General features: G+C 42.9%; 1 protein-coding gene and 1 gene segment (V, D, J or C); one reads left to right on the top strand and one right to left on the bottom strand.

Moving 5' to 3' along the window:
- The window catches only part of LOC127047413 (immunoglobulin kappa variable 3-20-like), a 481,670-nt gene that overhangs the window by 54,917 nt on the left and 400,282 nt on the right, over positions 1–26,471 (top strand).
- Positions 11,508–26,471, bottom strand: part of LOC127046417 (succinate--CoA ligase [ADP/GDP-forming] subunit alpha, mitochondrial) — a 28,385-nt gene continuing 13,421 nt past the window's right edge. Inside the window, exons 3-9 of the mRNA XM_050943421.1 lie at positions 23,828–23,944; positions 22,980–23,192; positions 22,790–22,847; positions 18,131–18,214; positions 16,048–16,199; positions 15,258–15,446; positions 11,508–12,521 (exon numbers count right to left, since the gene is read on the bottom strand). Coding sequence (XP_050799378.1) covers positions 12,495–12,521; positions 15,258–15,446; positions 16,048–16,199; positions 18,131–18,214; positions 22,790–22,847; positions 22,980–23,192; positions 23,828–23,944 — 840 coding nt within the window. The 3' untranslated portion in view covers positions 11,508–12,494. The remainder of the gene's footprint in view (positions 12,522–15,257; positions 15,447–16,047; positions 16,200–18,130; positions 18,215–22,789; positions 22,848–22,979; positions 23,193–23,827; positions 23,945–26,471) is intronic.

Raw genomic sequence — 26,471 nt, 5'->3', positions numbered from 1 at the left:
GCGTGTTTGGGAAATGACACATCTGGTTTCCACTTTTGGGTTCTGAAACGCCGACGGGCATGATCCGGGGTTATCCCCATTCTGTATCTGGCCTTGGTTTGAAAAAGTTTATAGTCGTTCATTTTCTCATTAGGCATTTCAGCTGCCACCTCTGCTAAAGGTCCACTGAGCTGTGGCCTCAATTCTACCATGTACTGGTCTTCAGGGATGCTGTACCCAAGACAGGTTCTTTCAAAATTTTCCAAGAAGGCCTCAGTGTCATCACCTGCCTTGTATGTGGGAAATTTCTTGGAATGTGGAACCATAATTGGCGAACGGTTGTTAGGATTGGCTGGAGCCTGTTGCTTAGCCTTTTCTAATTCCAGGGTCTGGCGATGGGCCTCCCTCTCGAGTTCTATCTGTCTTCTGAGGGCTGCATCTTCTTCTTCGTTTCCTTCTGCGAGCTGCCTCTTCTTCTTGTTGTTTTCTTTTGTGGGCTGCCTCTTCCTTGGCTAGTTCTGCATTAATTAGTTCTATCCGTCTCTTATGTTCATTTTCTTTGTCTATGGCTTGTTGCCGTGCTCTCTCCTGCCTTAGGCTTTCCTTGGAACTCATGTTTTCTGCTTTCTTGTGCTGAGGCGCCCTCTGGTGTTTATTATCTGAACTGCAGCTTCTCTGTTGCCTCCTGGGGTCTGCCTAGCAACAGTGCCTTTTTCCCTTTTTTCCTCTAGCTAATCTTTTCAATGTAAAGTAAACCAGAAAAACCACTTTATTTGCATGTGTATTGCTGGATACTTGTCTCACAATGGGAGTGCTATTGTGTGACAAAAGACCCGTAATAGTTCCTTAATGGTTCCTTGCTTAATATGCAAGCCAGAAACTGCAAGAGAGAGCAGAGGAAAAAAAAATTCTCTCTGGTTCCTTTTAAAACCAAACTGTTTCTCTCTGCTTAAAAGCCCCTAGCAGAGAAAAGAAAAATATAATATTCCTACTGGCTTCTGGATTCTATCTTTCTCACCACTGCACACCATGTCATAACATATTCCCAGATTTGGACCTTAGCGTCCAAAATATGGGTGTTAGCATGAAAACCTCCAAGCTTAGTTACCAGCTTGGACCTGATAAAGCTGCAACCACCCAAAAAATTAGAGTGTTTTGGGGCACTCTGGTCCCCCCTACAACCTTCCCTGGGGACCCCAAGACCCGAATTCCTTGAGTCTTATAACAAAGGGGAATAAACCATTTCCCTTCCCCCCTCCAGGTGTTCCCTCCCTGGGTTCCTGGAGAGATATACAGAAGCAAGCTCCGTGAATCTAAACAGAGGGACTCCACCCTCCCCACCTCCAGTCCTGGAAAACAGAAGCACCGAGAGCCAATCTCTCTTCCCCCCCCCTCACCCAGAGGGAATGCAAAGTCAGGCTAGTAAATCTAACACACACAGATTTCCCCCTGATCTCTTCCTCCCACCAATTCCCTGGTGTTCCCCACTAAAGAAAAACTCCAACAGGTCTTAAAAAGAAAGCTTTATGTAAAAAGAAAGAAAAATACATAAAAATGGTCTCTCTGTATTAAGGTGACAAATACAGGGTCAATTGCTTAAAAGAAATATGAATAAACAGCCTTATTCAAAAAGAATACAATTCAAAGCACTCCAGCAACTACACCATGTAAATACAAAATAAAAAACCATATAAATCACTATCTTATCTTTTGTACTTACAACTGGGAAACAGAAGATTAGAAAAGCAGGAGGCAGAAAAATCCTCTCATAGCTGAGAGAGTACAGGCAGAAGACAAAAGAACAAAGAACCCACACACAAACTTCCCTCCACCCAGATTTGAAAAAGTCTTGTTTCCTGATTGGTCCTCTGGTCAGGTGTTTCAGGTTACTCCTTTCCAGGTAAAAGAACATTAACCCTTAGCTATCTGTTTATGACAGCATCCAGGCAGAGTTCCTCTGGGCGGTGTCCACTGGCTCCCTTGACGCCTTTGAGGAGCAGTGGGCGCTTTCCGGGGTTCTCTGCTCGGTGTCCCCGTCAGGTTCCCTTCTTATGACCCTTTGACCTCACTCCTGTCCCTGTTCTTTTATTAGTTGACCCCCGAACTCAGTGGGTTCTGTGGCCCTGTGGGTCCTCCCCTTAGGCTGGGGGAGGATCCTTTAGCAGTGGGCGCCCGCCCACTTCCCAGACACCCAATAGATACAGACCCCCTTTCCTCACTAATCTCCTGTTGTGTTTCTGGCTGCACTTTTCCCCTGACCTCCTTCTCTATGCACTCCCTATCCGTGGCCCCACAAAGTCCCAGGACCTCCTGGTCAACCTCCTCCTCGCCCTGGCTAAAAAAGCCATCTACACGACCAGGGAGAGGAGGTTGACCGTTGGAGACTCCGGTGATTGTAGGGCTTGTTTCCGCTCCATGGTCCGTTCACGAATCCGGGCGGAGTTCCTTTGGGCGGCGTCCGCTGGCTCCCTTGACGCCTTCGAGGAGCAATGGGCGCTGTCTGGGGTTCTCTTCTCGGTGTTCCCATCAGGTTCCCTTCTTATGACCCTTTGACCGCACTCCTGTCCCTGTTCTTTTATTAGTTGTCCCCCGTAATCAGTGGGTTCTGTGGTCCTGTGGGTCCTCCCATTAGGCTGGGGGAGAATCCTTTAGCACTGGGCGAGCTTCTCCCGCCCACTTCCCGGAAACCCAATAGATACAGACCCCCTTGCGCTCGCCCACTTCCCAGACACCCAATAGTACAGACCCCCTTGGGGAAAGAGGGCTGTGCCTTCCACTCACCTCTCCTCCCAGAGTTTGATGATCTCCAGTAGCCTGACTGTTCTAGTCTGAGAGGAGAGGGATGAGGGGAAGACAGAGGTTCGGCGCACATGCCTGAGACTTCTGCATTTTCTGCCTATGGCACAAACCAAACCCTCCAGAAGCAAGGCCTAGGGGCACAGCACAATTTAGATGTGACAAAACTACTTTGGAGGAGCAATTTTCGTTGTTGTTGTTGTTGTTGTTGCCTTACTTCAAATATGACAGATCTTCTCAAACATTGCTCGTAGGGCACAAAGCCCTGGACTCCTTTGGGAGTGATTGAGTGCCCTGTGTGCAACATTTGAACACCCTGCAGCCTCGTTGTTGGTTGCTGGGAGTTAAGTGTGCGGAACAATTTCAGAAACAGGCCCAAGAGGGCGCATCATGTCCACCCCAGGCTTGCTTGCCGTGACACCTCAATCACCTCTACGTGGCAGTGCTGTCACGGTTCACCTGCTCTATAGAACAATGCCTCATGCTCATATAGCTAAGTAATTGAGAAGAATCTTTTCTTCCCAGTTTAATTTTCTCCATCCATATCTCAGAGGAGCACCCAATGGCTGGAGCCTTGCAGAAGTCTTTGGCTCTTTTTTATTTTGATATGATTGAGACATTGCAGTCTATAGAATTTTATAAAAAAATATGCTAATCAGTGAATATAATGTAACTGGAATATGCTTCATGCAAAAGGTCTTTTGTAAGGTATCATAACAAAGCTTATAATCTACTGAGTGTGGTCATCCTATTTGTATAAATGTATCATTCTTGTATCTGAAACTAGAAATATGAAATATAACTCTGAGGGCCTATTGTAATTGTGTAAAGTGTGGGCCCTTAATGGTGGGTTGGAATCTTGATGACTCCCATTAACCAAGATGATTGTCTGCAGATTGGTGTGTTTTACCTGTAAGTCTTCCTGTATACATGTGTGCTGGCAAGTGGGCAATGAAGTCTTACAGTGGCATGTGATCATGTCACCCGAACTGGAATCCATCTTTAACCTGCTGTCTTTCCATTGAGAAGGACGAGGTGGGAACCCAGAGAGGGATAAAGGGTTCCCGCCTTATGCAAAAGATATGTAAAGGGGTGGAACAGAACAAAGCAGGAGGCGCCATCATGAAGAATCCCATAGCTACCACTTGAGCTGGAACAAGAGCTGCACCGGGTAAAGCATTGTGCCCAAGCCTGGATGGTGTCCAGTCTGGGGAAAAAACTTAAAGCATCTCTGAGGGTGAGATTATCTGTATTCAGTTTGATTAGACAGAGATCTGTGTGTTTTATTTTATTTTGCTTGGTGACTTACTTTATTCTGTCTGTTACTACTTGGAACCACTTAAATCCAACTTTCTGTATTTAATAAAAATCACTTTTTACTTATTAATTAACTCAATAGTATGTATTAATGTCTGGGGGAGCAAACAACTGTGCATCTCTCTCTATCAGTGTTATAGAGGGCGAACAATTTATGAGTTTACCCTGGATAAGCTTTTTACAGGGTAAAATGGATTTATTTAGGTTTAGACCCCATTGGGAGTTGGGTATCTGAGTGTTAAAGACAGGAACACTTCTGTTAGCTGTTTTCAGGTACACCTGCAGCTTTTGGGGCAAGTAATTCAGACCCTGGTCTGTTTTGAAGCAGATGGGAGCGAATGGCTCAGCGAGGCGGGTGCTGGGGCCCCAAGCTAGCAGGGAAGGCATGAGTAGAAGTAGTCTTGGCACATCGGGTGGCAGTTCCCAAGAGGGTTTCTGTAATCCAACCCGTCACAATGCTGTTGCTTAAAAAAAAATTCTGTTTGAGCCTGACAATGCTCTATTGCAGGGGTTGCCAACCTGAGCCTCAGAAGGAGCCAGAATTTACCAATGTACATTGCCAAAGGGTCACAGCAATACATCAGCAGCCACCCATGAGTTTCCCCTCCTCCCCCACTCCCAGGGCCTCCCACCCACCGGCAGCCCCGCTGATCAGCTCCTCCCCCTCCCTCCCCGATCAGCTGTTTTGTGGCATGCAGGAGGCTTGGAGGGGGTGGGGGACGAGCAAGGGCATGGCAGGCTCAAGGGAGGAGGCGGAATGGGGTGGAGCGGGGGCAGGGCCTGTGGCAGAGCCGGGGGTTGAGCAGTGAGCTCCCCCCGGCACACTGGAAAGTTGGCACCTGTAGCTCCAGCCCCGGAGTCAGTGCCTATACAAGGAGCAGCAGATTAACTTCTGAAGGCTCCGGAGCCACAAGTTGGCCACTCCTGCTCTATTCTGTTAGTGGGCAGAAGAGCAAACACAAAGAAGGTATCAGAGGATCTCGGCACCTATAGAAATTAAATTTAAAACATCTAATTTCAAAGTGAGGAAGGTGCTTCTCTGAGCCATTGCCCTGATGCCTCTCTGAGAACTGTGCTGCGTCCTGGGAGATATTTTCATGCCACGGATAGAGGATGTCCATAGAGAATATTGGCAGCATGAAGCAGCACAGCTACATTTCCACATCAAAATATTTGGGATTTCAGACTAAGTTTGTAGATTTTCAGCTGATAATTTTTGGTATTTGCATTGTCACAGAAAAGCTGAAGTTTTTCCACAGAAAAAATTGATTTTTTTTCAGTTGTTGTTTTCATTGAAATTTTCCACATGAAAAAACCCCCCAAAACAACCTTGAAAAAAACCAAAACAAAACATTTTTCAACCAGTGCTAGGCAACAGAATTGGAAGGGACCTCAGGAAGTCATCTGGTCCAACCCCCTGCTCAAAGCAGGACCAATCCGCAGATTTTTGCCCCAGATCCCTAAATGGCCCCCTCAGGGATTGAGCTCACAACCCTAAGTTTAGCAGGCCAGTGCTCAAACCACTGAACTATCCCTCCCCTCATGGACTGTGGGCTTGTCTCCAGTTCTAATGAATACCATGTGAAAAGAACTAGGCTGTATTTACTAGTGCCCAGTGGTTCACTGCCTCACACACGTCTATAGCAGTGAACTTGGCAAGGATTGTTTTGGAAGTAGAAAATAAAAAACAAGCTACACCCTCACCCACCACCACCAAACTTCCCTGAACATCCTGGGTACCTGTCAAGTTCGAGCACCTTGTCACTTGTAAAGCAGGTATGGGCATGCCTCTCAGAAGCGCGTCACATGGGAAGTCAGACAGAAACGGACAATTCATGATGTGTGCAGAGCAACATAAGAGTACCTAGCCGTGATGCAGGCATGAAAATGTAGTTTGGCGGGGGAAACAGGACCATAGAGGTGAATGAGGTTCTGAGGCAACAAAACTACAAATCCCATGAGATAGTACAGTAGCGTTTTCAGATTGAAATATTTCAATTTCACGCATTCCTGGCTTGTTTGTTTTTTTACAACAACCAACCATTTCCCACAGAAAGCAGATACTTTCTGTGAAAATGTGTTTAGTTAAAAATCCAATTTTCTATTAAAAAGTTTTGCTGCAACTTGTCAGTTAGCTCTAGTGATGGCTAATTTACAGGAAGTAACACACATCCAAAAGTTGAGGGTTCCTGGAAGGGTAAAGGCGAGTCCAAGGAGGCTCATAGGCTTGACCAAAAGCTCATTGAAATGCATGGAATGGCATCAGTTGAATCAGGCCATCTGTGAAGCTGATCCTTGAAGGTCTCATAGTAGAAAGACAGGCCAAAATTCTCAAAAGTGCTCTGATTTGAGGTGCCCTCAGTTTTGGTCTGCAACTTGCAAAACCTTTGGCCTGTCTTTCAGAGGTGCTGCACACCTGCAGCTTCGTATGAAATCAACAGCAACAGTGGGAGACTCAGCCCAAGATAAAACTGGGAAGAAGGTGCAAATTTTTAACAGTGAGAATAATAAACCATTGGAACAATTTCCCAAGGACAGTGGTGGATGCTCCATCACTGGCAATTTTTAAATCAAGATTGGATGTTTTTTTCTAAAAAAATCTGCTCTAGGAATTATTTTGGAGAAGTTCTCTGGGCTCAGTTACACAGATTCGAATAGATTATCACAATGGTCCTTTCTGGCTTTGAAATCTATAAAATGTTATAAGCTGAGAACCCCAAATCAGAAGCCCTTTTGAAAACACTGGCCTGTGCTCATGCACTAGTTGTGTGATTAGAAAGGGCAAAGGGAATAAGTATCTGTTAGAAAACTCCTCCAAAATATCCAAATTAACAGGACAGAAAAAATGCACTCTATGGCATTGCTGAACCAAATGTATCGCCCATTCTTGTTGAGAACTGCTACAGTCTCTCCCACTGACCTCTGTCCTCTGCAGCGACATAATTAAGGGTCCTTTAAAACACCTCGTTACAGTGAAACTGCAGTAAATGTACAGACTGCAGCCCAGCTGCAATGTCACAAGCCAGTCAGAAAATAAATGTCTGTTCATTTGTCTGGTTTTTATGTTGTTTGATATTTGGCAGCATAGACATTAAAACACAGTTTGGGCTCCCATCTTTATAAGCCGTCTGGAAGGGCAGTGGCCAAAATAGATAGAGAGTAAACCAAAAGTGACAGGTCTTTTCATTTTGTAAGATGTTAAACTAAATTGCGAGGAGCGTCATCACACGGTTGCTTTGGGCAACTGCAAACTAGCTGGTATGGGGAGTCGTCACGCCTGTGTTATTTATTGATGTGAGGAGAGCATCTAAAGTCAAAGCCAGGATTGGGGCCCCACTGTGACAGATGCTGCACAAAAGCATAGGAAGACATAGACCTGTCATGAAGAACTTACATTTGAGTTTCATACAAGACATGACAATTAATGAACAGTAGGCAGGAATGGCAGGGGAGGACCAGGGTAAAAGTAAGAGCACACGGTTATATTCAGTAGCTACACACACAACTTGAGGATTCCATACTGCTTCGAAGTTTTGAGGTTTTTTTGCCTCTGATGCGGCCATCAGGTGCTGACTGATATCTTGCAGATGTTACAGCAGAAGCAAGTAACCTTAGTCAAAGATCCACCAGGGCTCTTTCAACACCAGTACAGTAAATGTATATGACCTGAATTCCAGGTGAAAAATGTGTTTTTAATGTTTTAAATGTTCTGATGTCATTAAATTCCATGTTCAAATGAACTCATTTTATGGAGGCTGATGGCATTAGTGTTTATTAGCCCATGTTCCCGGGAATTCATTTTATTGAGCTTGATAGAGTCTTTAATTCATAACATCTTTTAAAAACAGAAGGTAAGTTTCCAAGTAGGGAGACTAGTCAAAAAGAGTCATATCCCTAACATTCCATAAGGAAGCAAATGGCTGACCCTTAGAAATCATGTAAGCCATATAGAATACACACTAAAAAAGATGAATTTTAGAATTATTGTGTAGATTGCCAGGCCAATCAATACACCAATTTGTATATACGCAGTAGTCACTCACTAGGCCCAGTACTCTCCTCACAACAATATAAATCAGGAATAACTCAACTGAAGTCAATGGACAGACACCTGTATTAGTGAGAAGACAGGCTCATAGTGTCCAAGGGCAGACCCTGCGATAAATGAAAGGGAACGTAGAACTGCTATGGCTATTTTTTCAATATATAGCAAAAGTTGTTCTGTGCTAAACTTTCTTACATTAACCTAAATGAAGCATCTGCTATTACTCCTCCTTTAGAAGCATGAGTGGCCTATACAGCCTGAACATAAGCAGTAGACAACTAAAATCAGACCCTTAAAATTTAGGAGATTGGCCTCTTGGAAAATGATTACATTCAGTCAGTCTTGAGAGTTAGCTTGCCATTACACGCAGGCACTCTCTTTTTCCATCAGCAAGAATAAAGTTACAGGGAAACAGAAGCTCAGTGAACCAAAACTGTAACAAGATTTAATAGGAAAAGGTATTTGCCTTTTCCTTTTTTTTTTGGGGGGGGGGGAGGGAAGGGGGAGAACTAATGTTCCCATTCCAGCCTTCTAAAGTATTTATTCACAAGCACATGAAACATTAACACACCACGGTCTTGAAGCAATTTAAAAAGAAATACATTTTCAGAGGCAACGGAACAGCAGCAGGAGCTGACATCTTACAGTTGGTAAAAGAGTTATACTCTCGCTTCAGAGGCAGTTGGACAAATTAAGCCTTATATCAAGGTAAGGACATACTTCACCCACATCTGTAAGTGTTGCAGAGTTCTAGGCTAGCTGAGACTGTCCTACTGTATAGGAGGACAGCTAGCTGGCTGCAGGGCCGGCTCCAGGTTTTCTGCCACCCCAAGTGCCCCTTCCCCCCCCCCCCAAATAAGCTGATGGGCCACAGCCAAAGTGCCGCCAAAGGGCACTGCTCCATTCTTCGGTGGCAGTTTGGTGGCAAGTCCTTCACTCCCCCTCTCTTCCTCTTCAGCAGCAGCTCAAAGAGGAAAAGAGGGATTAAAGGGCCCTGCCACCAAATTCCCACCGAAGACCCAGACATGCCGCCCTTTGTATTGGCCACCCCAAGAACCTGGTTCCTTAGCTGGTGCTTGGAGCTGGCCCTGGCTGGCTAGCTAGAGAGTATCAGGTGGTGAAGTGTTGTAATGGTTAAGGCAGGGTCACATGCAATCTAAAACAAAACACCACTTTTCAGAAGTACAGGTGGCATTCCATCATGGGATAACTGCCATTGGTTTTATGGTGGCTTGTGCCCCTGAAAAGCCTTTAGTGAATCAGTCTCAAATAGACAGCTTATTACATTGAAGGTGGGCTGTGACATTGCATGTGATATTTCTAACAGCATGGAAATTCATGCAAGCTGAGCCATAGTTGCTGATAATTGCCCCTGGGGAAGCACCAGCAGACCACTGAAGGCAATTCAACTACTAACAGGAAGTCACTGGTACCATGGTCTCAAGGCCATCACAGCTTATGGGTTAAGAGGCAGGCATACATTCTCATAAATTAAACTTTATAGCTCTAATTTCTCTTCTATTCAGCAAATGTTCCAGATTAAACCATGCATAGGTTGCAAACTCAGCACATTAGCAAGAATAATTAAGAAATTACTATTATAAAGTCTAACATATGAATAGCCCTATTGGATCAGATCAATTGTTCATCTAGCCTAGTATCCTGTCTTCTGACAGTGGCCAATGCTAGCTGTGTCAGAGGGAATGAACCAAACAGGACAATTTGTGTGTTGTTCAATCCCAGCTTCTGGCAGTCAGAGGTTTAGGGACACCCAGAGCATGGGGTTGTGTCCCTGACTATCTTAGCTAAGAGTCATTGATGAACATATCCTCTGTGAAATTGTCCAGCTCTCTTTTTAAACCTATTTATACCTTGGACTTTCACAACATCTCATGGCAACAAGCTCCACGGGTTAACTGTTTGTTGTGTGAAGAAGTACTTTATTAAATCGGTTATTATACCTGCTATTTTCATTGAGTGATCCCTGGTTCTTGTGTTACATGATGCGGTAAATAACACTTCCTTATTCACTTTCTTTACACTATTCAAGATTTTATAGACCTCTATTATATCCGCCTTACTTGTCTCTTTCTTAAGCTGAACAGACCCTGTCTTTTTATCTGTCCTCATATGGAAGATGTCCCATATCTCAAATCATTTTTGCTGCCCTTCTCTGTACTACTTCCACTTTTAATAATATTATTATTATTTTTAAGAAGGAGAGACTAGAACTGCATGTGATATTGAAGGTGTGGTCATTTCATGGATTTATAGAGTGGTATTATGATACTGTCTGTCTTATCTCTCATTCCTAATGGTTACTAATATTCTGTTAGTTTTTGTCTGCCACTGCACCTATCCACAATGACTCAGATCTCTGAGTGGTAACAGCCAATTTAGATCCCATCATTTTATATGGATAGTTGGGATTGTTTATTCCAATGTAAATTACTTTGGATTTATCAATCTTTAAATTCATCTGCCATTTTGCTGCCCAGTCACCCAGTAACTCTTCACAATTTGCTTGAGACTTGATGATTCTGAGTAATTTTGTATTGTCTGTAAACTGTGCCACCTCACTGTTTACTCTTTTCTCCAGATTATTTATGAATATCTTGAACAGCACTGGTCCCAATACAGATCCTTGAAGGACACCGGTATTTTCCTCCCTCCACTGTGAAAACTGACCATTTATTCCTACCCTTTGTTTCATCTTCTAACCAGAGACTGATCCATAAGAGGACCCTCCCTTTCATCCCATGACTGCCTACTTTGCTTAAGAGCCTTGAGAAACCTTGTCAAAGTCTTTCTGAAAGTCTTGTGCAAATGTGCTATTTATCTGACTCATACCACCTTCAACCATCCAGTGACAGTCTTAGGACAAGTTACTTTTGTAAACTAAACTGAGATGGATATTGTCTTTGTACCTAATTAACAGCTCACTTTGTAAATACCAGGGTGATATTGGCAGAGTATGTTTCCAGTACTTCAGGACTGAGGTTTCCTAGACCTGACACTGTGCCATTAGAAAACCTGTTCACCACTGACCATGGAGCAGCAAGACAAAACTGCAGAGTGGTGCTGCTGAAAACCACAACTACAGCTTTAAGTAATAAGGACTTGAGGTTTTTTGGAACAGAATTGTTATGGCATACCATTTTTTCTTCAAGAAATGTTACATAAGAAGCAAATTTTGGTTTCCCTAGCTGATTTTATTTGTTTATAATGAAAGCAATCCTAAATGCAGTCAGTTCTTATTATGACTTGTAATACTCATTTACAGGCACTCAATTTGCTCTAGTCCTATAATAAGATAGGACCTTTGCATGTTGCACTCATGAATCGCTTACAAGAAATATACCACTGCAAGTTCGTTTTCAGAATTTTTGTTTTACTGCAACAAGTCCTAACATTATCCGTATTTCAAAACATTCAAAGCAAAGGATCATCTGTCGAAGGTTAAAAGAAGAAAAGTTAAAGGTAATATAAGCAGAAAGAATTTGATTTCCAAGTTACAGAGTATGAATATGCATTTTCATGGGAAACTATGATTTAAACTCTTATGAACATAAATATAACTCTGAAATATCAATTAAAGCATTTACAGGGCATTGGCTCCACTCTGAACAAGTGTAATCCTTGTCGTTAAAAGGAAGACAAACTCTGAAGCTTTTCCCAGAAATTACACAAAATAACAAGCCCCCCACTAATGTGAGGCTATGCTCTGTATAGTTCAGCAGCTCTGAACAATACATTTGGACGTATATCAACATATCCAGCTGCAAGGATCAGCAGGACACACCCTGTGGATCCAAGAGCAATAATTCAGTGGATGGCATCAACTTTTGCCTAAAGCTCAGATAAACCATTTACTAGTCAGTAATGAGCAAATCAGACTGCTTGGTTTTTAAAATGTGTGTGCTTGCAAAGTGGGTAACTTACCCCACTCAATATATCTGTGTACAAGCTACATTAACTCAGAGTGTAATGAGTATGTAAATCTAAAGCTATAAAAATACTCTCAAATGCTTCCAGATAGTTTGTGCTGTTTTTTCCCCTCCTCTTAAAAAAAAAAAAAAAAAAAAAAAGAAGCTGTCTTGCAATGAGAAAAATAAAAAAAAAAAATCACTGAGCTTCAGAAATTCAAAAATCAAATTTTGTGGTAGATTTATTAATTTGCTAGGATGTACAATCAGGTGACCACTTCCGAGCAGGAGACATTGAAATAAAGTTTATGGCTTTAAAGTCAAATTGAAACCAAGTATCAGTCACATTCAGGCAGCTGAAGATTAGTGGATGACAGATATATAGAGGCAAGGTGCTGTCTTGACTGTTCTGTGGCAATGTTCCAGCAGTGTTACAGCAGTTTCTTCTTCTCAAATTCCTTCAGAGACAGACAGAGGAAAAAAAGACACATTACAGTTGTGACAAGAGTTTTCCAAAAAGCTGTCAGTTTCAGTATCCTTTTAAAAACACAAGCAAACTACATCAGAATGAGAGCACTTAGAAGAAATGCTATTCCAAATCACTCTTGTTTGGGTCTGCTTAAAATTTCCCCATATACAGATTCACTCATAACTTCATTTTCACATTGCAACTTGGTTTTGTTGACACGTTCTTAAACAAGATATAGCACATTGAAAATATTGACAGTCTTACATCTTCCTTTTATTATTAAATGCATCTGCCCATGCCATTATTTATATATATAAAAATATCCGCTCCTGCCTTTATCTCAAGTGAAGCTGATTTTTGGAATTAAAGACATGGCAGAATTTTGCTGTCAAATTTTGGAAAAAAATTAACAGATTTCCTAGTCGCCCTCCCCTCTACCTGCTAGCATGATGGACAACATGCCTCAATTTTCAATCAGAGCCTTCAACACCAACAGGGAAATCGTAGTACCAAGTTAAAATTAGGAGATAGTGGATTCCAGAGGAGAGGAGGAGGAGGAAAATATCTCTCCCCATCTCATACCCCAAAAAGAGTCCATGGCAGATGCAGGAGGGGAGGGGAAAACAAAACAAAACAAAACCCCACTGTGAGGAACCTGTAACACTAACTCAGCCTCATCTAAATATGATGTTGTCAAGGCACTCCTGTTGCCCCCCAGCTGTGGTCTAACATTCTTTCAGTGAATTCTTATAACGGTGCTGCATAAGAACAGCAGTTTGCTTTTCAGCTCTTTAAAGAATTGACTAGAAATGGTTAAGAGTAATAATTTATTTTTTCAGTCCACAGGCTGAACGAAACACATCCCAAAACAATTCTGTTTGGAACTAAAACTGAACTCTTCAGCTAAATTTCAAAATAGTCAAAATGAATTGTTTCAACTTTTTGGGGAAAAAAATAAATAAATTTCCAACTCGAAACCCATTTGAATTTGTGAATAGTTTTGCTGACCTGAAAAAATGCATTTTTTGGTGAATTTCCTATTTGCTGAAGACGTTTCACACAGCTTTAGTTAAGACCTCCATTTTAAAATATGCAGAAATACAGCAGAAAAAGTGTACATTTTCTAAATATCTTGCTGCGCAACGTAGGCAGTTATCCCAAAAGAAAAGCAAAGACAGTTAAAATAAATGTTAAGTGACTGTGTCTACTTTGAAAAAATCAGGGCTAGATCCACAAAAAGGCCTTAGGTATCTACCTGCAGCTGTGGGCAGCACAGAGATCCTCAAAACCCATGCTCAGCTGTCACCTAATGCTGGAGACACCTAAAGTCCCTAAGATCTAAACTTCCACCATTCAAGTTCCGAAGGCATCCTACTTTTCTGCCAGTGAGCATGCGCACAGCCACATCGGTCTAGAGCCCGGTTTCATACTTAAGCCCCTGGGGGGCGGGGAGGGGAGAAGAGATCAAAATAGGCATTCCCTCACCTATCTCACCTCCAAGGCCCAAACCAGTAGGTGTGTTCTAAGCATACCTAAAACAGTCGGGGGTGGGGGGAGAAAGGGGTTTGCTCCCCTGTAACTTTCAGCCTTGTGGTTAGAGTACTCATCTGGGAGATCTAAGTTCCGTTGCTCAGTCTGTCCGATGCGGAGAAGGCATTCCAGCTTGGGTCTCCCATCTCTCAGGTGAGTGCCCAAACCACTGGTCAATAGAATCACTCATTCTCTCTGGCTCAATGAATATTTAATTTATACCCAAAGGAACAACTTCAACAGGTGAGAATGAGTCTGCAACACCAGAATACCCCATAGTCCAATGTTTAGGGGAAATTCCTGCCCCCTTCTCAACATTTCCAACTGGCTAGCTTAGGCAGCTCCAATGTTGAGCGTGTTGGCTTTCGAGGATCCCATCTGTAGGCTTCTAACTCTCCCTACGAGAGCCTAGATTCATGTACCTCATACAGAAGTTGAACTCTTTCCTGATTTCTCCCGCAATTCTCTGTACAAGAGAATCTAGGCTCTAACTCAGAGCTGTGGATTCCACCAGATGACAAGATGCTTAGAAGTTCAGTATTGCAATTTGCTGAGTGTTGCAATGCCTAAGACCCTTTGTAGATCTATGCGGGAGAAATCAGGAAAGAGTTCAACTTCTGTATGAGGTACATGATTGTTATGAATTGCGTACATGTGCCCAGGGATATGAATTAGCCGTTTTTCTTTTTTTTAAGTCAAAATTCTTAAAATGACATCAATAGATGGCTGTGGAAAAAGATAAGATAGTCCATGCACTATTACAAAGGTACTTAATATCTGTAATGAAAAAACAAAAAAAGGGGTGTTTTCTGATCAAGAATCAACTTAGGATCAGATGATGTTTAGCTGCTGTTAAAGAAGAAGAGTGGTGTTAGTCTGTTACTGAGACAAATATAATTCTCTGAATTTTGCCACATGGCTTTGATAAAAGGAGAACATGACACATAAAGCTGCTTGCGTGAATAAAAATTCAGCTGCAACTGTTATTTAATGGCTTTTTTTGTTCAGTAGAGCCACTACATACCGAGATGCAGTTTTAAATAGACTTAAATGAGGAAACAGTGTATTATAACTGTTCACTGGGAAGAAGCAAAACTGACACAAAAGCAAAAGGCAGCTTTCAAATGTCTGTTTTTCTGGTTACGCTAGCTAAATGCCATCATTTCAAAGCACTTATGAGAACCATGTAACTAACCTTGTGTATAGTGCTACCCAGCTGAGCAGGAGACATACTGACAACAACGCCAGCATTTTGAAGAGCAGCAATTTTCTCTTTAGCACCACCTTTTCCCCCAGCAATGATTGCCCCAGCATGACCCATTCTTCTGCCAGGAGGAGCAGTCAGACCAGCTATGAATGACACTACAGGCTTGGCATTTGGACCCTGTGGTGAAAGAAGAGACACTGTTAGCATGAAAGAGATGAACCACTTCCAGCCAAGTGCTCAAGAGGGTAGCAGAGGGAAAGGCAAGAACTAGACATCTAGACTCGGGAAACCCCGCAGGCAAGGGACATGAAAGCACTGGCCTAGGATACTTAGAATGGCTTCTCTCAGAAGAAGTGTGCATGTAAACAGCAGTCATAAATATAAAACAGTTCTTCTACAGTGCAGCCATATATGGGTCACAAAACAATTAAAATATAAGCTGGGTTCTTGTAGCCATCTTAGTCCTAAGATATTAGAGAGACAAGGTGTAGGAGGTAACATCTTTTACTAGACCAACTTCAGTTGGTGAGAGAGAAGCTTTGAGCTACCAAAGGCTCTTCTTCTAGCAGACAGCACTGCAGAACTATGTGTCTAAAGTTCTCAAGAGTGTCCTTAAATCCTACATTTAACTGGCTTTAACCGCATTTTCCACACTTTCTAGCAATGGCTTTTTATTAATTGAGAACAAGACAAGTTTTTCTACAGTGGTAAATGCTTAAAACAAGGTGCACATTTAATGGGGTCTTTTGGAATGAGTGGGACATTCTCTTAAACGTACGGAATTATTTTCCTTCAAGAACGCTGCTGCATCTTCTTCAGCATTGCCTCCAATCTCACCAATCAATATTATCCCCTCTGTTTGGGGATCCTTCAGGAAGACATCAAGACAGTCAATAAAATTAGTTCCATTGAATGGATCTCCTCCAATCCCTGAAAGGAATTAAAACACAAACACGAGTAAATGTGAACATGAACCACCAAAACAGACAAATTTAGTTTCAGTCTATTATTATTTGTATTACATTGGCACTTTTCCCCCCAAGATTTGGGCCCCTCTCTGCAAGGTACTGTATACATAGTACTAGACAATCACTGCCTCAAATTCTTATAATCTGAATAGATAAAAAGTGCACAGAGTTGGGGGGGGGGTGCAGAGAAATTATTAATCCCATTTTACAGATGGGAAAGGGAGGCATAGGCAGATTAAGTGACTTGCCCAAGGTCATACAAGATGCCAGTGGACTGGGATTGAGAGGATCCCAGCTCTACAAGTCAAAACACCCAACAACCAAACATGTAGTGGCAAGTATTTCAAACACTAGAATAAGGCTGTCTTCGCTGCCAAGAAAGGTATGTTTTATAGTGCGATGGATGACTAATGCCAGTTAATTCACTATCCAGTCCAAGTGGAGACAAGGCACAGGTAATTTTTGCCTCAATGCAGCTAGGCGAGGTGAGCCTTAGGCAGAGGGCATAGTTAACTCACCTAGCAACATAAAATCTACCCTGTAGGATTTTATGGCAAGATAACTGACTTGCATTAACAATCTCACTGTAAAAAAAACCTCTCTTTTTTGGACAGTGAAAACATAGCCTAAAATGAAGAGCTCATCAAGTCTGGAAACCCAATACACATAAGTCAGAGTTTTTTAAAATTTAAGGTCGACATACATCTTTGTGTGCCAGTCTTTGCAAAACAAATAAGAATGTAATGGACCTGACAACTCTCGTTCACCCGTAGTCAGGTTTAAGGAACGTGCTCAGAACTGTCAGTGTGAGGATACCTGCCTTGCCACTGTCTGTGCTGTACAGAGTCCATGGACAAAAGATTTTCAAGCAATCTGACATTTCCAGCCCAAAGAAAACCAGTCTTTACCACCTTTGCTCCCATACTGTACTTCCAAGCCAGAGATGACCAGGATAATCTGCCATTAGCAGGCATGAAGTGTCGTATGTACAAATTTTAAGCACTGAAAGATAGTTTAATCTAAAGGCTAACTAAGTGTATATCTAGATTTGAGCTGTCAGGTGTGATCCCCACACTTTCTCTGCTTAAGCTAGCACCTAAAAATAGCAATGTGGCTGCTGTGGCACCTTGGGCCAGCCACCTCAAGTACAAACCCATCCGAGTCCTGCGTATGTACTCTGGCAATCAGCCCGAGCTGCCATGGACACACTGCTATTTTTAGGCATTAGCTCAAGCAGAACTAATGCGAGTATCGCACCTAGAAGTTCAAAAGTAGACATACCCTAAGGGTTGTATCTTTTAAAAACAAGACTCAAAGCAACTCTGCTCTCTCAAAACAGTTTCTGTGGCTAAGTGCCATATCTTGATTTTTATTCCATGAACATGTGATGTCTTTGGGGCACGGACTGTCCTAGGTTTGTGGAGCACCCACCACAACAGGACCCAATCCTGGATAGGGCCTGAAGGTATCACTGCATTATAAACAAAATTTACAAATATGCGCTATATTCTCCAATAGTGTAAATGAGTGAAACTTTTTACACCAATAGTAAACTTCTTGGGCCAAATTTTCTAAGATAAGAAGCTATATTTTCTCTGTTGTGCCTTAAAATAAAACTAAAACCACAGAGGTTCCTGCATATTGGCAGTTTTCCATGCAAGATTGCTTTGGCCAGGCTTCTAACATAAGAGTTAGTTAACAGAAAAGGCTTGTTATAGTCTGCTGAATTGCAATTGTTATTGATGAAAAGTGCCTGAGTTAGTTGGTTAAAAAGGTGTAACATTTCTAACCAAAATTAAAAGGCATTCAATAGTTTCTAGAATCTAATGTGTTGTGGTTCTTACACACTGACTGGGCCTGTCTTTAACAGAGGGTTTGGTGGAAGAAACCCACCAATACAGAAGGACTGTCCCAATCCAACTTGCGTCGTCTGATGTACAGCTTCATATGTCAGGGTGCCAGACCTTGACACAATACCTTAAAAGGAAGACGACAAGGTTGTTAGTATTGTATGTAATGAACTGGTTTCTGAATATGCATTAGTACACATGTTCAGGGATATAACTTTAGAAGACCATAGGGAATATTCAATACTTCCCAGATATACTTGCATACATGTGAAGATTCATACTATATAGTATTTAAGATTAGATTTGCCCTCCCCCTTGCTTTCTGATCGGCTTTCCTGCCACTTAGTTGTGAGTTATCTAAAGTTGTCCAGCAAGCCAGAAGCATTGGCCAAACAGCACTCCTCACAGTAGAGCTTTACACACAGAGCCCATTACAAAAGCAAACTGACAGTGGTTCTCAACCTTTTTAGAGTCAGGACCCATATATAAATTTTGATGGCTTGTCATGACCCAGTAAATAAGTTTTAATACAAAAAATCTGGCTTACTAAATATTTCTTTATCTGTATATTCTATATTGTAGGTAACAAAATAAGCAAGTACTAAATAAGTACATTATGTGTACACCATAGTGGCAGTTCCTACAAATCAAGTCCAGCAGGACTGGCTGGGCTTGGCTCCCTGCTCTGGGGATTGCAACCATTGGGGCAGTAGTGTCATTCAAGTTTGGCCCAGGCCCCTTGATGGGGGGACAGCTGGACTAAATTTGTGGACTGGTATTGCACCTTGGTGCATGAGGTTGCAGTGCCAGTCACTCAAATTTCATGTGGCTGGTCCCATCCAGTCATCATGACAGAGGGGCAGCTGGGCCAAACCTGAGCACCACTGCAACCACTGTGGGGAGTCAAGCTAAGCCCAGTCAGTCTCTCAGGACTGAAGCCACAGGAGCGTGGGGTGGGCTGCAGCCTCCCCAACTTCAAGACTTAACCTCCCCAGGTTTCCTGCACTACCCTCTGGTCATGACCCAAAACTGGGTTGTCAAAAACGTGTCTGTGGTGGGGCACAGTGACCGAGGCTGAGTGGTTGCTCTCAGGCAACCACAAGCGAGTGGACTGGCAACCCTGTTTGCTGAGGTGCCTATCACTGCACCTTGATGGGGAGCAGTCTGCTCAGGATTAGTCCCTTCTGCGGGTCCTCTAAGACTGGCGGCATTTGGTGGATCAGAAATGGCGTTCCGGCAATCCACGCCTCACGCTGTTTGACCAGTACTGGGAACTGGAGCGGGTCAGCTGCTAGGAAGACTTTCCTCCCAACACAGGGGATCCGTGTCACGGTGACACATACTGGCAAGCTGACGATGGGTGACTCCACTCCTGGGATTGACTGTCTTGGGCCCGCAACCAGTGCCGAGCCATGGGTGAAGCGCTGGGCTGGTCTCGGTGCTGTTGATGCCAGGAAGGGCGCACCTCTACAGGCCTTTTCCAGGTCACTGGTGAGGTGTGTCTCAAGCCCTGTGGGCAGTGCCCTGAGGCCACGGAATGGCCAAGGCTTTGCCGAGCCTGCCTCTCTGCCTTTGAGGCCTGGTGGCTCCATGCAGGCGAGTTCTGGCGGGATGTCCCCTGCAATAGGGAGTGGTGCCACTGAGACAGGGACCTATGAAGGACTCAAGACGGGTTTAGCCTTAGACAGGGGTACCACAGTAGCTGGAGTGGGGCAGCACCGGTAGCGCCAGGATATCCTGCACTGCCTGCAGGGCCTCGGGTGTTGATGGGACCTCTAACTGAGGAAGGCCCGTGTCACTGTCTGGCGTGGCAGACATGGTCGGGGTGGGCTAGATCAATCGAACAGAGCTGAGCCCGACTCCCAGCTAGAGGTGCCGAGCTACCCTCCTCTCCCTTGTGGGATGTAGATCTTCCTCTCCTGGTCTTTTGCCACTTGGCCACTGCCAGGGAAGGCGATTGGTGATGGTCCATCAACAGCACCCATGGGGTGCTCTGCCCTGACGCTGTAGCACTCGGGGCAGAGTCAGACCTCAACTGCTCCAGTGCTGGATTGGAGCCACTCCGTAAGGAGCACTGACATGGATGTCTCCACTCCTTCTTGGTCTGAGGCTTGATGGACTTGCAGTCATGGCACTTGTTGCTTATATGTGACTCGCCCACACACCTTACACAACTGCTGTGTGGATCGCTGATGGGCATAGGTTTTTTGCAGCGATCGCACGGATTAAAGCATGACATGTCCCTAGGCCAAGTCCCGTTCAGGACTAACCAAGTCAAACACAAACACTAAGGGATAACTTAGCTACGTACGACTATTTGACAAGAAAAAGTTTGTAACACTGAACAAAGCGAAAAGGCTAGCTGAAGCAGCTGACGCTCCAGCACCATCACTGCTGGCAATAAGGAACTGAGGGTGGGTGGAGCCAGTGGCGCCCCTTATACCACGCTATGTGCATGCCACTCCTGAGGGTGGTGGAGCCAGTCCTCTAGGGATACCACTGAAGGAAAAAGTTCTGGCACCAGTGCATGGGGCAAGCACACACACCTAATATGAGCAAACACTTGAAGAAAAATTGTTCTCTGAACCTCTGAGAACAGGACAAGAAGCAACGGGCTTAAATTGCAGCAAGGACAGTTTAGGTTGGACATTAGGAAAAACTTCAAAACTGTCAGGGTGGTTAAGTACTGGAATAAGTTGCCTAGGGAGGTTGTGGAATCTGCAACATTGGAGATTTAAGAGCAGATTAGACAAATACCTGTCAGGAATGGTCTAGATCAGTGGTAGCAACCTAGGGCACGGGTGCCGAAGACAGCATGCGAGCTGATTTTCAGTGGCACTCACGCTGGCCACTGGTCCTGGGGGGCTCTGCATTTTAATTTAGTTTTAAATGAAGCTTCTTAAACATTTTAAAAACCTTATTTACTTCACATACAACAATAGTTCAGTTATATATTATCAACTTATTGAAAGAGACCTTCTAAAAATGTTAAAATGTATTACTGCACGCGAAACCTTAAATTAGAGTGAATAAATGAAGATTCGGCAAACCACTTACAAAAGGTTGCCGACCCTTGGTCTAGATACTTAGTCCTGCCGTAAGTGCAGATCTGGCCTAAATCTTCCCAGGTCCCTTCCAGTCCTATGATTCTGTCTACTAATTTAAATTTAATTCTTTCAAGCCTAACTGTGAACCTCTTCACCATCTGACACTCAGTCGGAGAGAATAAGGTAATTTTTTTTTTTTTTTAACTGAGATCAAATATCCTTTAAACAGCTGGACATTAAACAGCAGAAAACGGGCTTTTTTGTTGTAGTTTATATTTCTTTAGAGTATTAATATATTACTATGAAGGGTCCAAAAATCCTTCAGAAATGTCAGGGGGAGGGGAGGCAGGAGGAGGGGGAGGGGAGAAAGAGGACGAAAGAGACCCAAGGAGCACATAGTACAAAAAGAGTGAGTCGGGGAGAGGGGTGCAAAGTGCCATAAAGCTCACATTTGCACTCACAGGAGTCTTAGAACACTGCTGGCCGTGCTTCCATTGCGGGGTGGACAATACAGATGCGAGAAGATTAAGTACTTCATGGGCCTTGCCCTGGATTCTCTCTCTTTCAAACATTTTATGAGTATCTGACCTCTCTTGCAGACATTTAGAAGAGGTTTGATTCAGAAGGGAATGCAAGACAACTTGAGATGATACCATCAAACCAATGCTTTATGACTATTAAAAGAATGTAGCTACAAAGGGCATACCTGCACTCGTCTTTGATTTTTCAGTTTCAGGTTTACGGCTACTTTTGAAATCAGATATGTGAACCGAATGCTAATACTTACTACCGCATCCAGCTTCTGCTTTCACCTTCGAATTTGCACTGCAGCGACACTAAACGCAAGAGTTTTGAAGCATAGCTAGCACACTCCTCTCCTTCTGGTTTTGACTCAGCATGTCCCAACTGGCAGTTAAGAAGCATGATCTTGCATGTAAAAATCTTGTGAAGAGTGACACCAGATGGTGCACAATTCTGAAGTCAAACCAAGTGTATCCTGTCTAAAGTAGAAGCCCAAAAGCTCTATGTATAATAGTGCCTAATTTACATGGCATATCGTACATTGTCGCTTTAACAAAAAAAAGTTTCTAGTGTTTTAAGAAGAGGAGTAGGAATCAAGACTCCAGACATCCATTCCTGGTTGTGTCATTGACCCAATGTGTGATGCTGGGCATGTCGCAGCCTGATATGGTCTGTCCTCCCTGCCCGCTATCTGAAATATGTACCCTATTTATCAAATATTCATCACCATGGAATATAGGTGCAGACAAATCAACATTAAATGAGAAGCCTATTTTCCTCCCTCTTATAAATTCCCTTCCCTCTTAAAACCCTCGGAGTGCCGAGAAGACAAGTGTCTAGGAATTTGATTCTTCAAAATCCTCAGATAATGTTTTTAGAGCTCCTTTTAAGAAAAAGCGGCTCACATTGCCTCAAGAATCCTTTCTAACCCCTTGCTTGCATTACTTCTGCACAAGCAATGTCTGTGGCAAAATAAGGAGCTTCAATCTCCAGAACTGTTAATCTGGCTCTACTGACCATCGCTAAATTCACTAACAACTTGTTACACTGTACATCTATTGCTTAGTTATACGTCATGACATGAAATGATACAACATCATATTTCAGCTTCAGCATGAATACGCAAGACTTACCAATTCTTCCTTTCTTGTGAATGTGGCCTGGCATGATACCAATTTTGCATTCTCCAGGCTAAAAGAGTAGAAATAACATACTTTTCAAAAATATTTTCATCGTGTTTTGTTTTGTTTTTTTTTGAATTCACTAAAGATGGATTAGTCTCCAAAACATGAAAAGAAATGTTTGTTTCAAACAAACACTTACATTGATGACTCCAGGACAATTTGGGCCCACTAATCGAGTCTTATCCTGACGGATCAGTCTATGTTTAACCCGAACCATATCCTGCTGTGGAATACCTTCGGTAATGCACACAACTAAGGGGATTTCTGCATCAACAGCTTCGTTAATTGCAGCAGCAGCAAATGGAGGAGGCACATATACAACAGAGGCAGTGGCACCTGTTTGTTCTTTAGCCTAAACATACATTAACAAAAAGCATATGAAACATTCAGTAAACCTTAAGAGTACATTGGGCAACTAACTCTTTAAAGGTCTCTATTTAAATATTTATGACAAAAAATAAATCAGAAGTTTACAAGTCTATGGTCACAGCAATTCTGTGCATAGCTATTTCATTCAGATTAACAGGAGATATAAATGGAATAGCTGCAGAACCAATTCCTAAAATAGGTTCATCTTCCAAGGAGTTTACACCACATACAGTAAAGTGTTCTCTTCATTCCATTTATTCATTCAGTTTTTATGATCTGTTTATCAAGAGCTTAAGTCATAAAGGCTATCTAACGGTCTTCAAATGACATCTAGGCCTTTATTTTATTGCTATGCACAAATGAAAAAGTGACTTTTAAAATGGAAACTGAACTCCAACTTGATTAATTGGTTGTGCCCACTATTATACAGACACTGACCACAGACCATCATGGTTTTATTTCTCACATATTTTAAAACCAGAAATGTAACCATGTCTCCACTCTCAGATTCTGTCCCTCTAACTCTGGATGCTAGGCAAGTTCTAGTGTGTTCAGCTTTGACAACCTTCTCATCCCCATCTTTACTGTCTAGTAGTCCATCCACTACTATACGGTTACCTCTTTTACGGAGTTAAAGACTGGCAGGCCCAGATGAGTTTTGCCCCCCTTTCCTGGGGAAACTCCACCTACTAGTTTGGTGCCATATTCCAATGCCTGTTGGCTATGAAAGGTGCCCTATAAAAGATACACAGGAAACTTCAGAAGATGCAAGCCAGAAAGAACACTTTTATACCCCTTCAAATAAAACATTTAAAACCTGAAGGCACCTTATGGAACTGTAATTAAGATCAAATATTTGCCAACTAGAGAAAGTAAATTAGAAGCATATGTCAAACTCAGAGTAAAATATAAACTACAAGTTTTATGTATGCTATCTAAAAGGCTTATTTCAATGTATGTGAAATTGCAGCATGTTTGTCAAACATTCTAAAGAAGTGTAATATTCTAAAATAAAATACTGTTTAAAAAAGGAAACCCAACTATTCACTATTAAAACTGTTTGTAGTCTTAACATGTTCCCATGTTTACATAATCTATGTAGAATCAAAGCAACTTTATGGTTGTAAACTGAGAAGAAGAAAAGAAAAGATTTGGAATGGGATTTCGAAGAGAGGGAGTGATCTCAATCTTGAAGGAAAATAAAGAGGTGCAAGGTTTCTAGATAAAGGAGGCAGCACAAGTGAATAAATGAGGACAGAGGAGCATGTCCACATCAGGTGTGGGCACGGAAGTTTAGCTCAGCAGGATCCAAGTGTAGAGGGGTTTAGTGGGGGGGGATCCAAGTGTGGCGTAAGAGGAGTCTCTGTGGGGCAATCTGGGTGCAAGTGGCTCAGTAGGGGATCTGGATGCACAGGGGCTCATCGAGGAGGGGATGGGGATGTTTCCAGATGTGAGGGGGTACAGAGGAAGGTGGCGGAGGCTCAGCAAGAGCAGTGTGTGTGAGGGGATGGGGCTTGGCAGGGGGAATCTGGGTGCTAGGGGAGCAGAGCTTGCTGGGGTGGGGGTCCAGGTGCACCTGGTTGGGGTTCCATGGGGTAGGGGTCCGGAGCGCTTGTCAGGGGGGTCCAAGTGCAGGGGGGTGGAGCTTGTTGAGGTGGGGATTTGATAGACCTGCTTACGGGGAGGGGAAGGGAGCCCCAGCTGCTGCCGCCAAGGGGACACCACATACTGGGCTCCTGCCCCAACCCATGGTTCCATCCCCTCCCACTTTCTTTCTTCACTATCCCCTGCCCCATCCCCCTTCCCTAACTCTCACATTCCCCTCCTCTTGCCCCATCCCCCCCCATTGGGACTCACTGTTGTACAGAAAACAACGTGGTTCCCAACACATAGAAGAGAAACTTGACTGGCACTAGTAACCAGGAGGCAGCATCCAAATGGCACCCTCCTTGAACTGGGCAACTCTCCACTCGCAGAAATGGGGTGGCAGTGGCACATGACCCCGTGTGCCCCTACACACCTTGCATGCTTGGGTGGGCAATGCCCCCCACAAAATTACACCCATGGGCATCCCTGTCCTGTCCTCCCCCCTACCCACCCACCTCACCATAGCTTACCTTTGCTTCCCCTCAGAAAATGACAGGGAAGCAAAGAAATCTGCGGGGGGACATGAATTCTGCATGTGTGCAGTGGCACAGAATTCCCACAGTAGTAATATAATGGGACATGTGGACATAATGAATAGCTATTTTATAGTGCATATTAAAGTTTTAAATGACCTTCAGAATACAGCATGCCTTTTTTCTTTTAGATCAGAGCAGATAGGTTCCAAATCACAAGATAATAGTCAGTTAGTTCTCCTCTGCCAATACATTTTCAGACAGCATAGCAGAGGCCCACATTTTAATATTCCAAATCAGCTTTAACAGATCACAAACATGGTAATCAAGTGCCCAAAAACAATATTGGCAGCTGCTGCTAATTCATATCAATGCACTTCTGCTATCTAATGCAGTCTTTTCATCATTCAAATGTGTAACAATGAGAGAATGTGAAAGAAGGATTAAGTGAATTAAGATTACAAAATTACACAGATTCCCTGTGGAAAATAAACTCTTAATTTAAAAACAAAAGACACTGTCTCAATGATAACATTTGAATGAACAAACACTAACCAGAGAAGCTAAAGAGTGCAGTTGCTCAATTTGAGCATGAACTGGATTGGAAAAGATGGGATTCCAGGTTGCTGTCAGAAATTGAATACACAAAGAATAAAGTGACTACACAAGGCAACCTCTTATTCAGAGACACAAAGCTTCAATTAACACATCATGGAGGATTGGTTCTAAACAAAATAAGGATGAAAGTCAGCGATGTCAAACAGTAATAGAATTATATACAGGATATGGTTTTGCAGCGTAGCAACACATACTGCTTGAAGCAAACTGCTTCATCCATGAAGAACATTTCCCTTTATCCAGAAGATAATTCAGCAGAAAAAATTCAAAAGCAGAAAACAGGAAAGCAGATTCTACAAAGAATATTTTCCTCACAGAACTTTTTGAAGAAATACCTTATATTGGATGTGGTGACAAGGCTAAATAATGCCAACAGTGATATAAGATAACCCAGCTTTTAAAAAGTCTGCATTTGCTAAAAGGACATATATATGCTCAACAAATGAAACAAAAAATATGGAACACCTGTTAAATCTCTTGGCTACTCAATTTTTTCCATTTAAAGAAGGTTATACTAAGCATTT

Source organism: Gopherus flavomarginatus, chromosome 3 (assembly GCF_025201925.1).
Source record: "Gopherus flavomarginatus isolate rGopFla2 chromosome 3, rGopFla2.mat.asm, whole genome shotgun sequence".
Classification (NCBI taxonomy): domain Eukaryota; kingdom Metazoa; phylum Chordata; order Testudines; family Testudinidae; genus Gopherus; species Gopherus flavomarginatus.
This window is presented reverse-complemented; position numbering and strand designations above follow the sequence as displayed.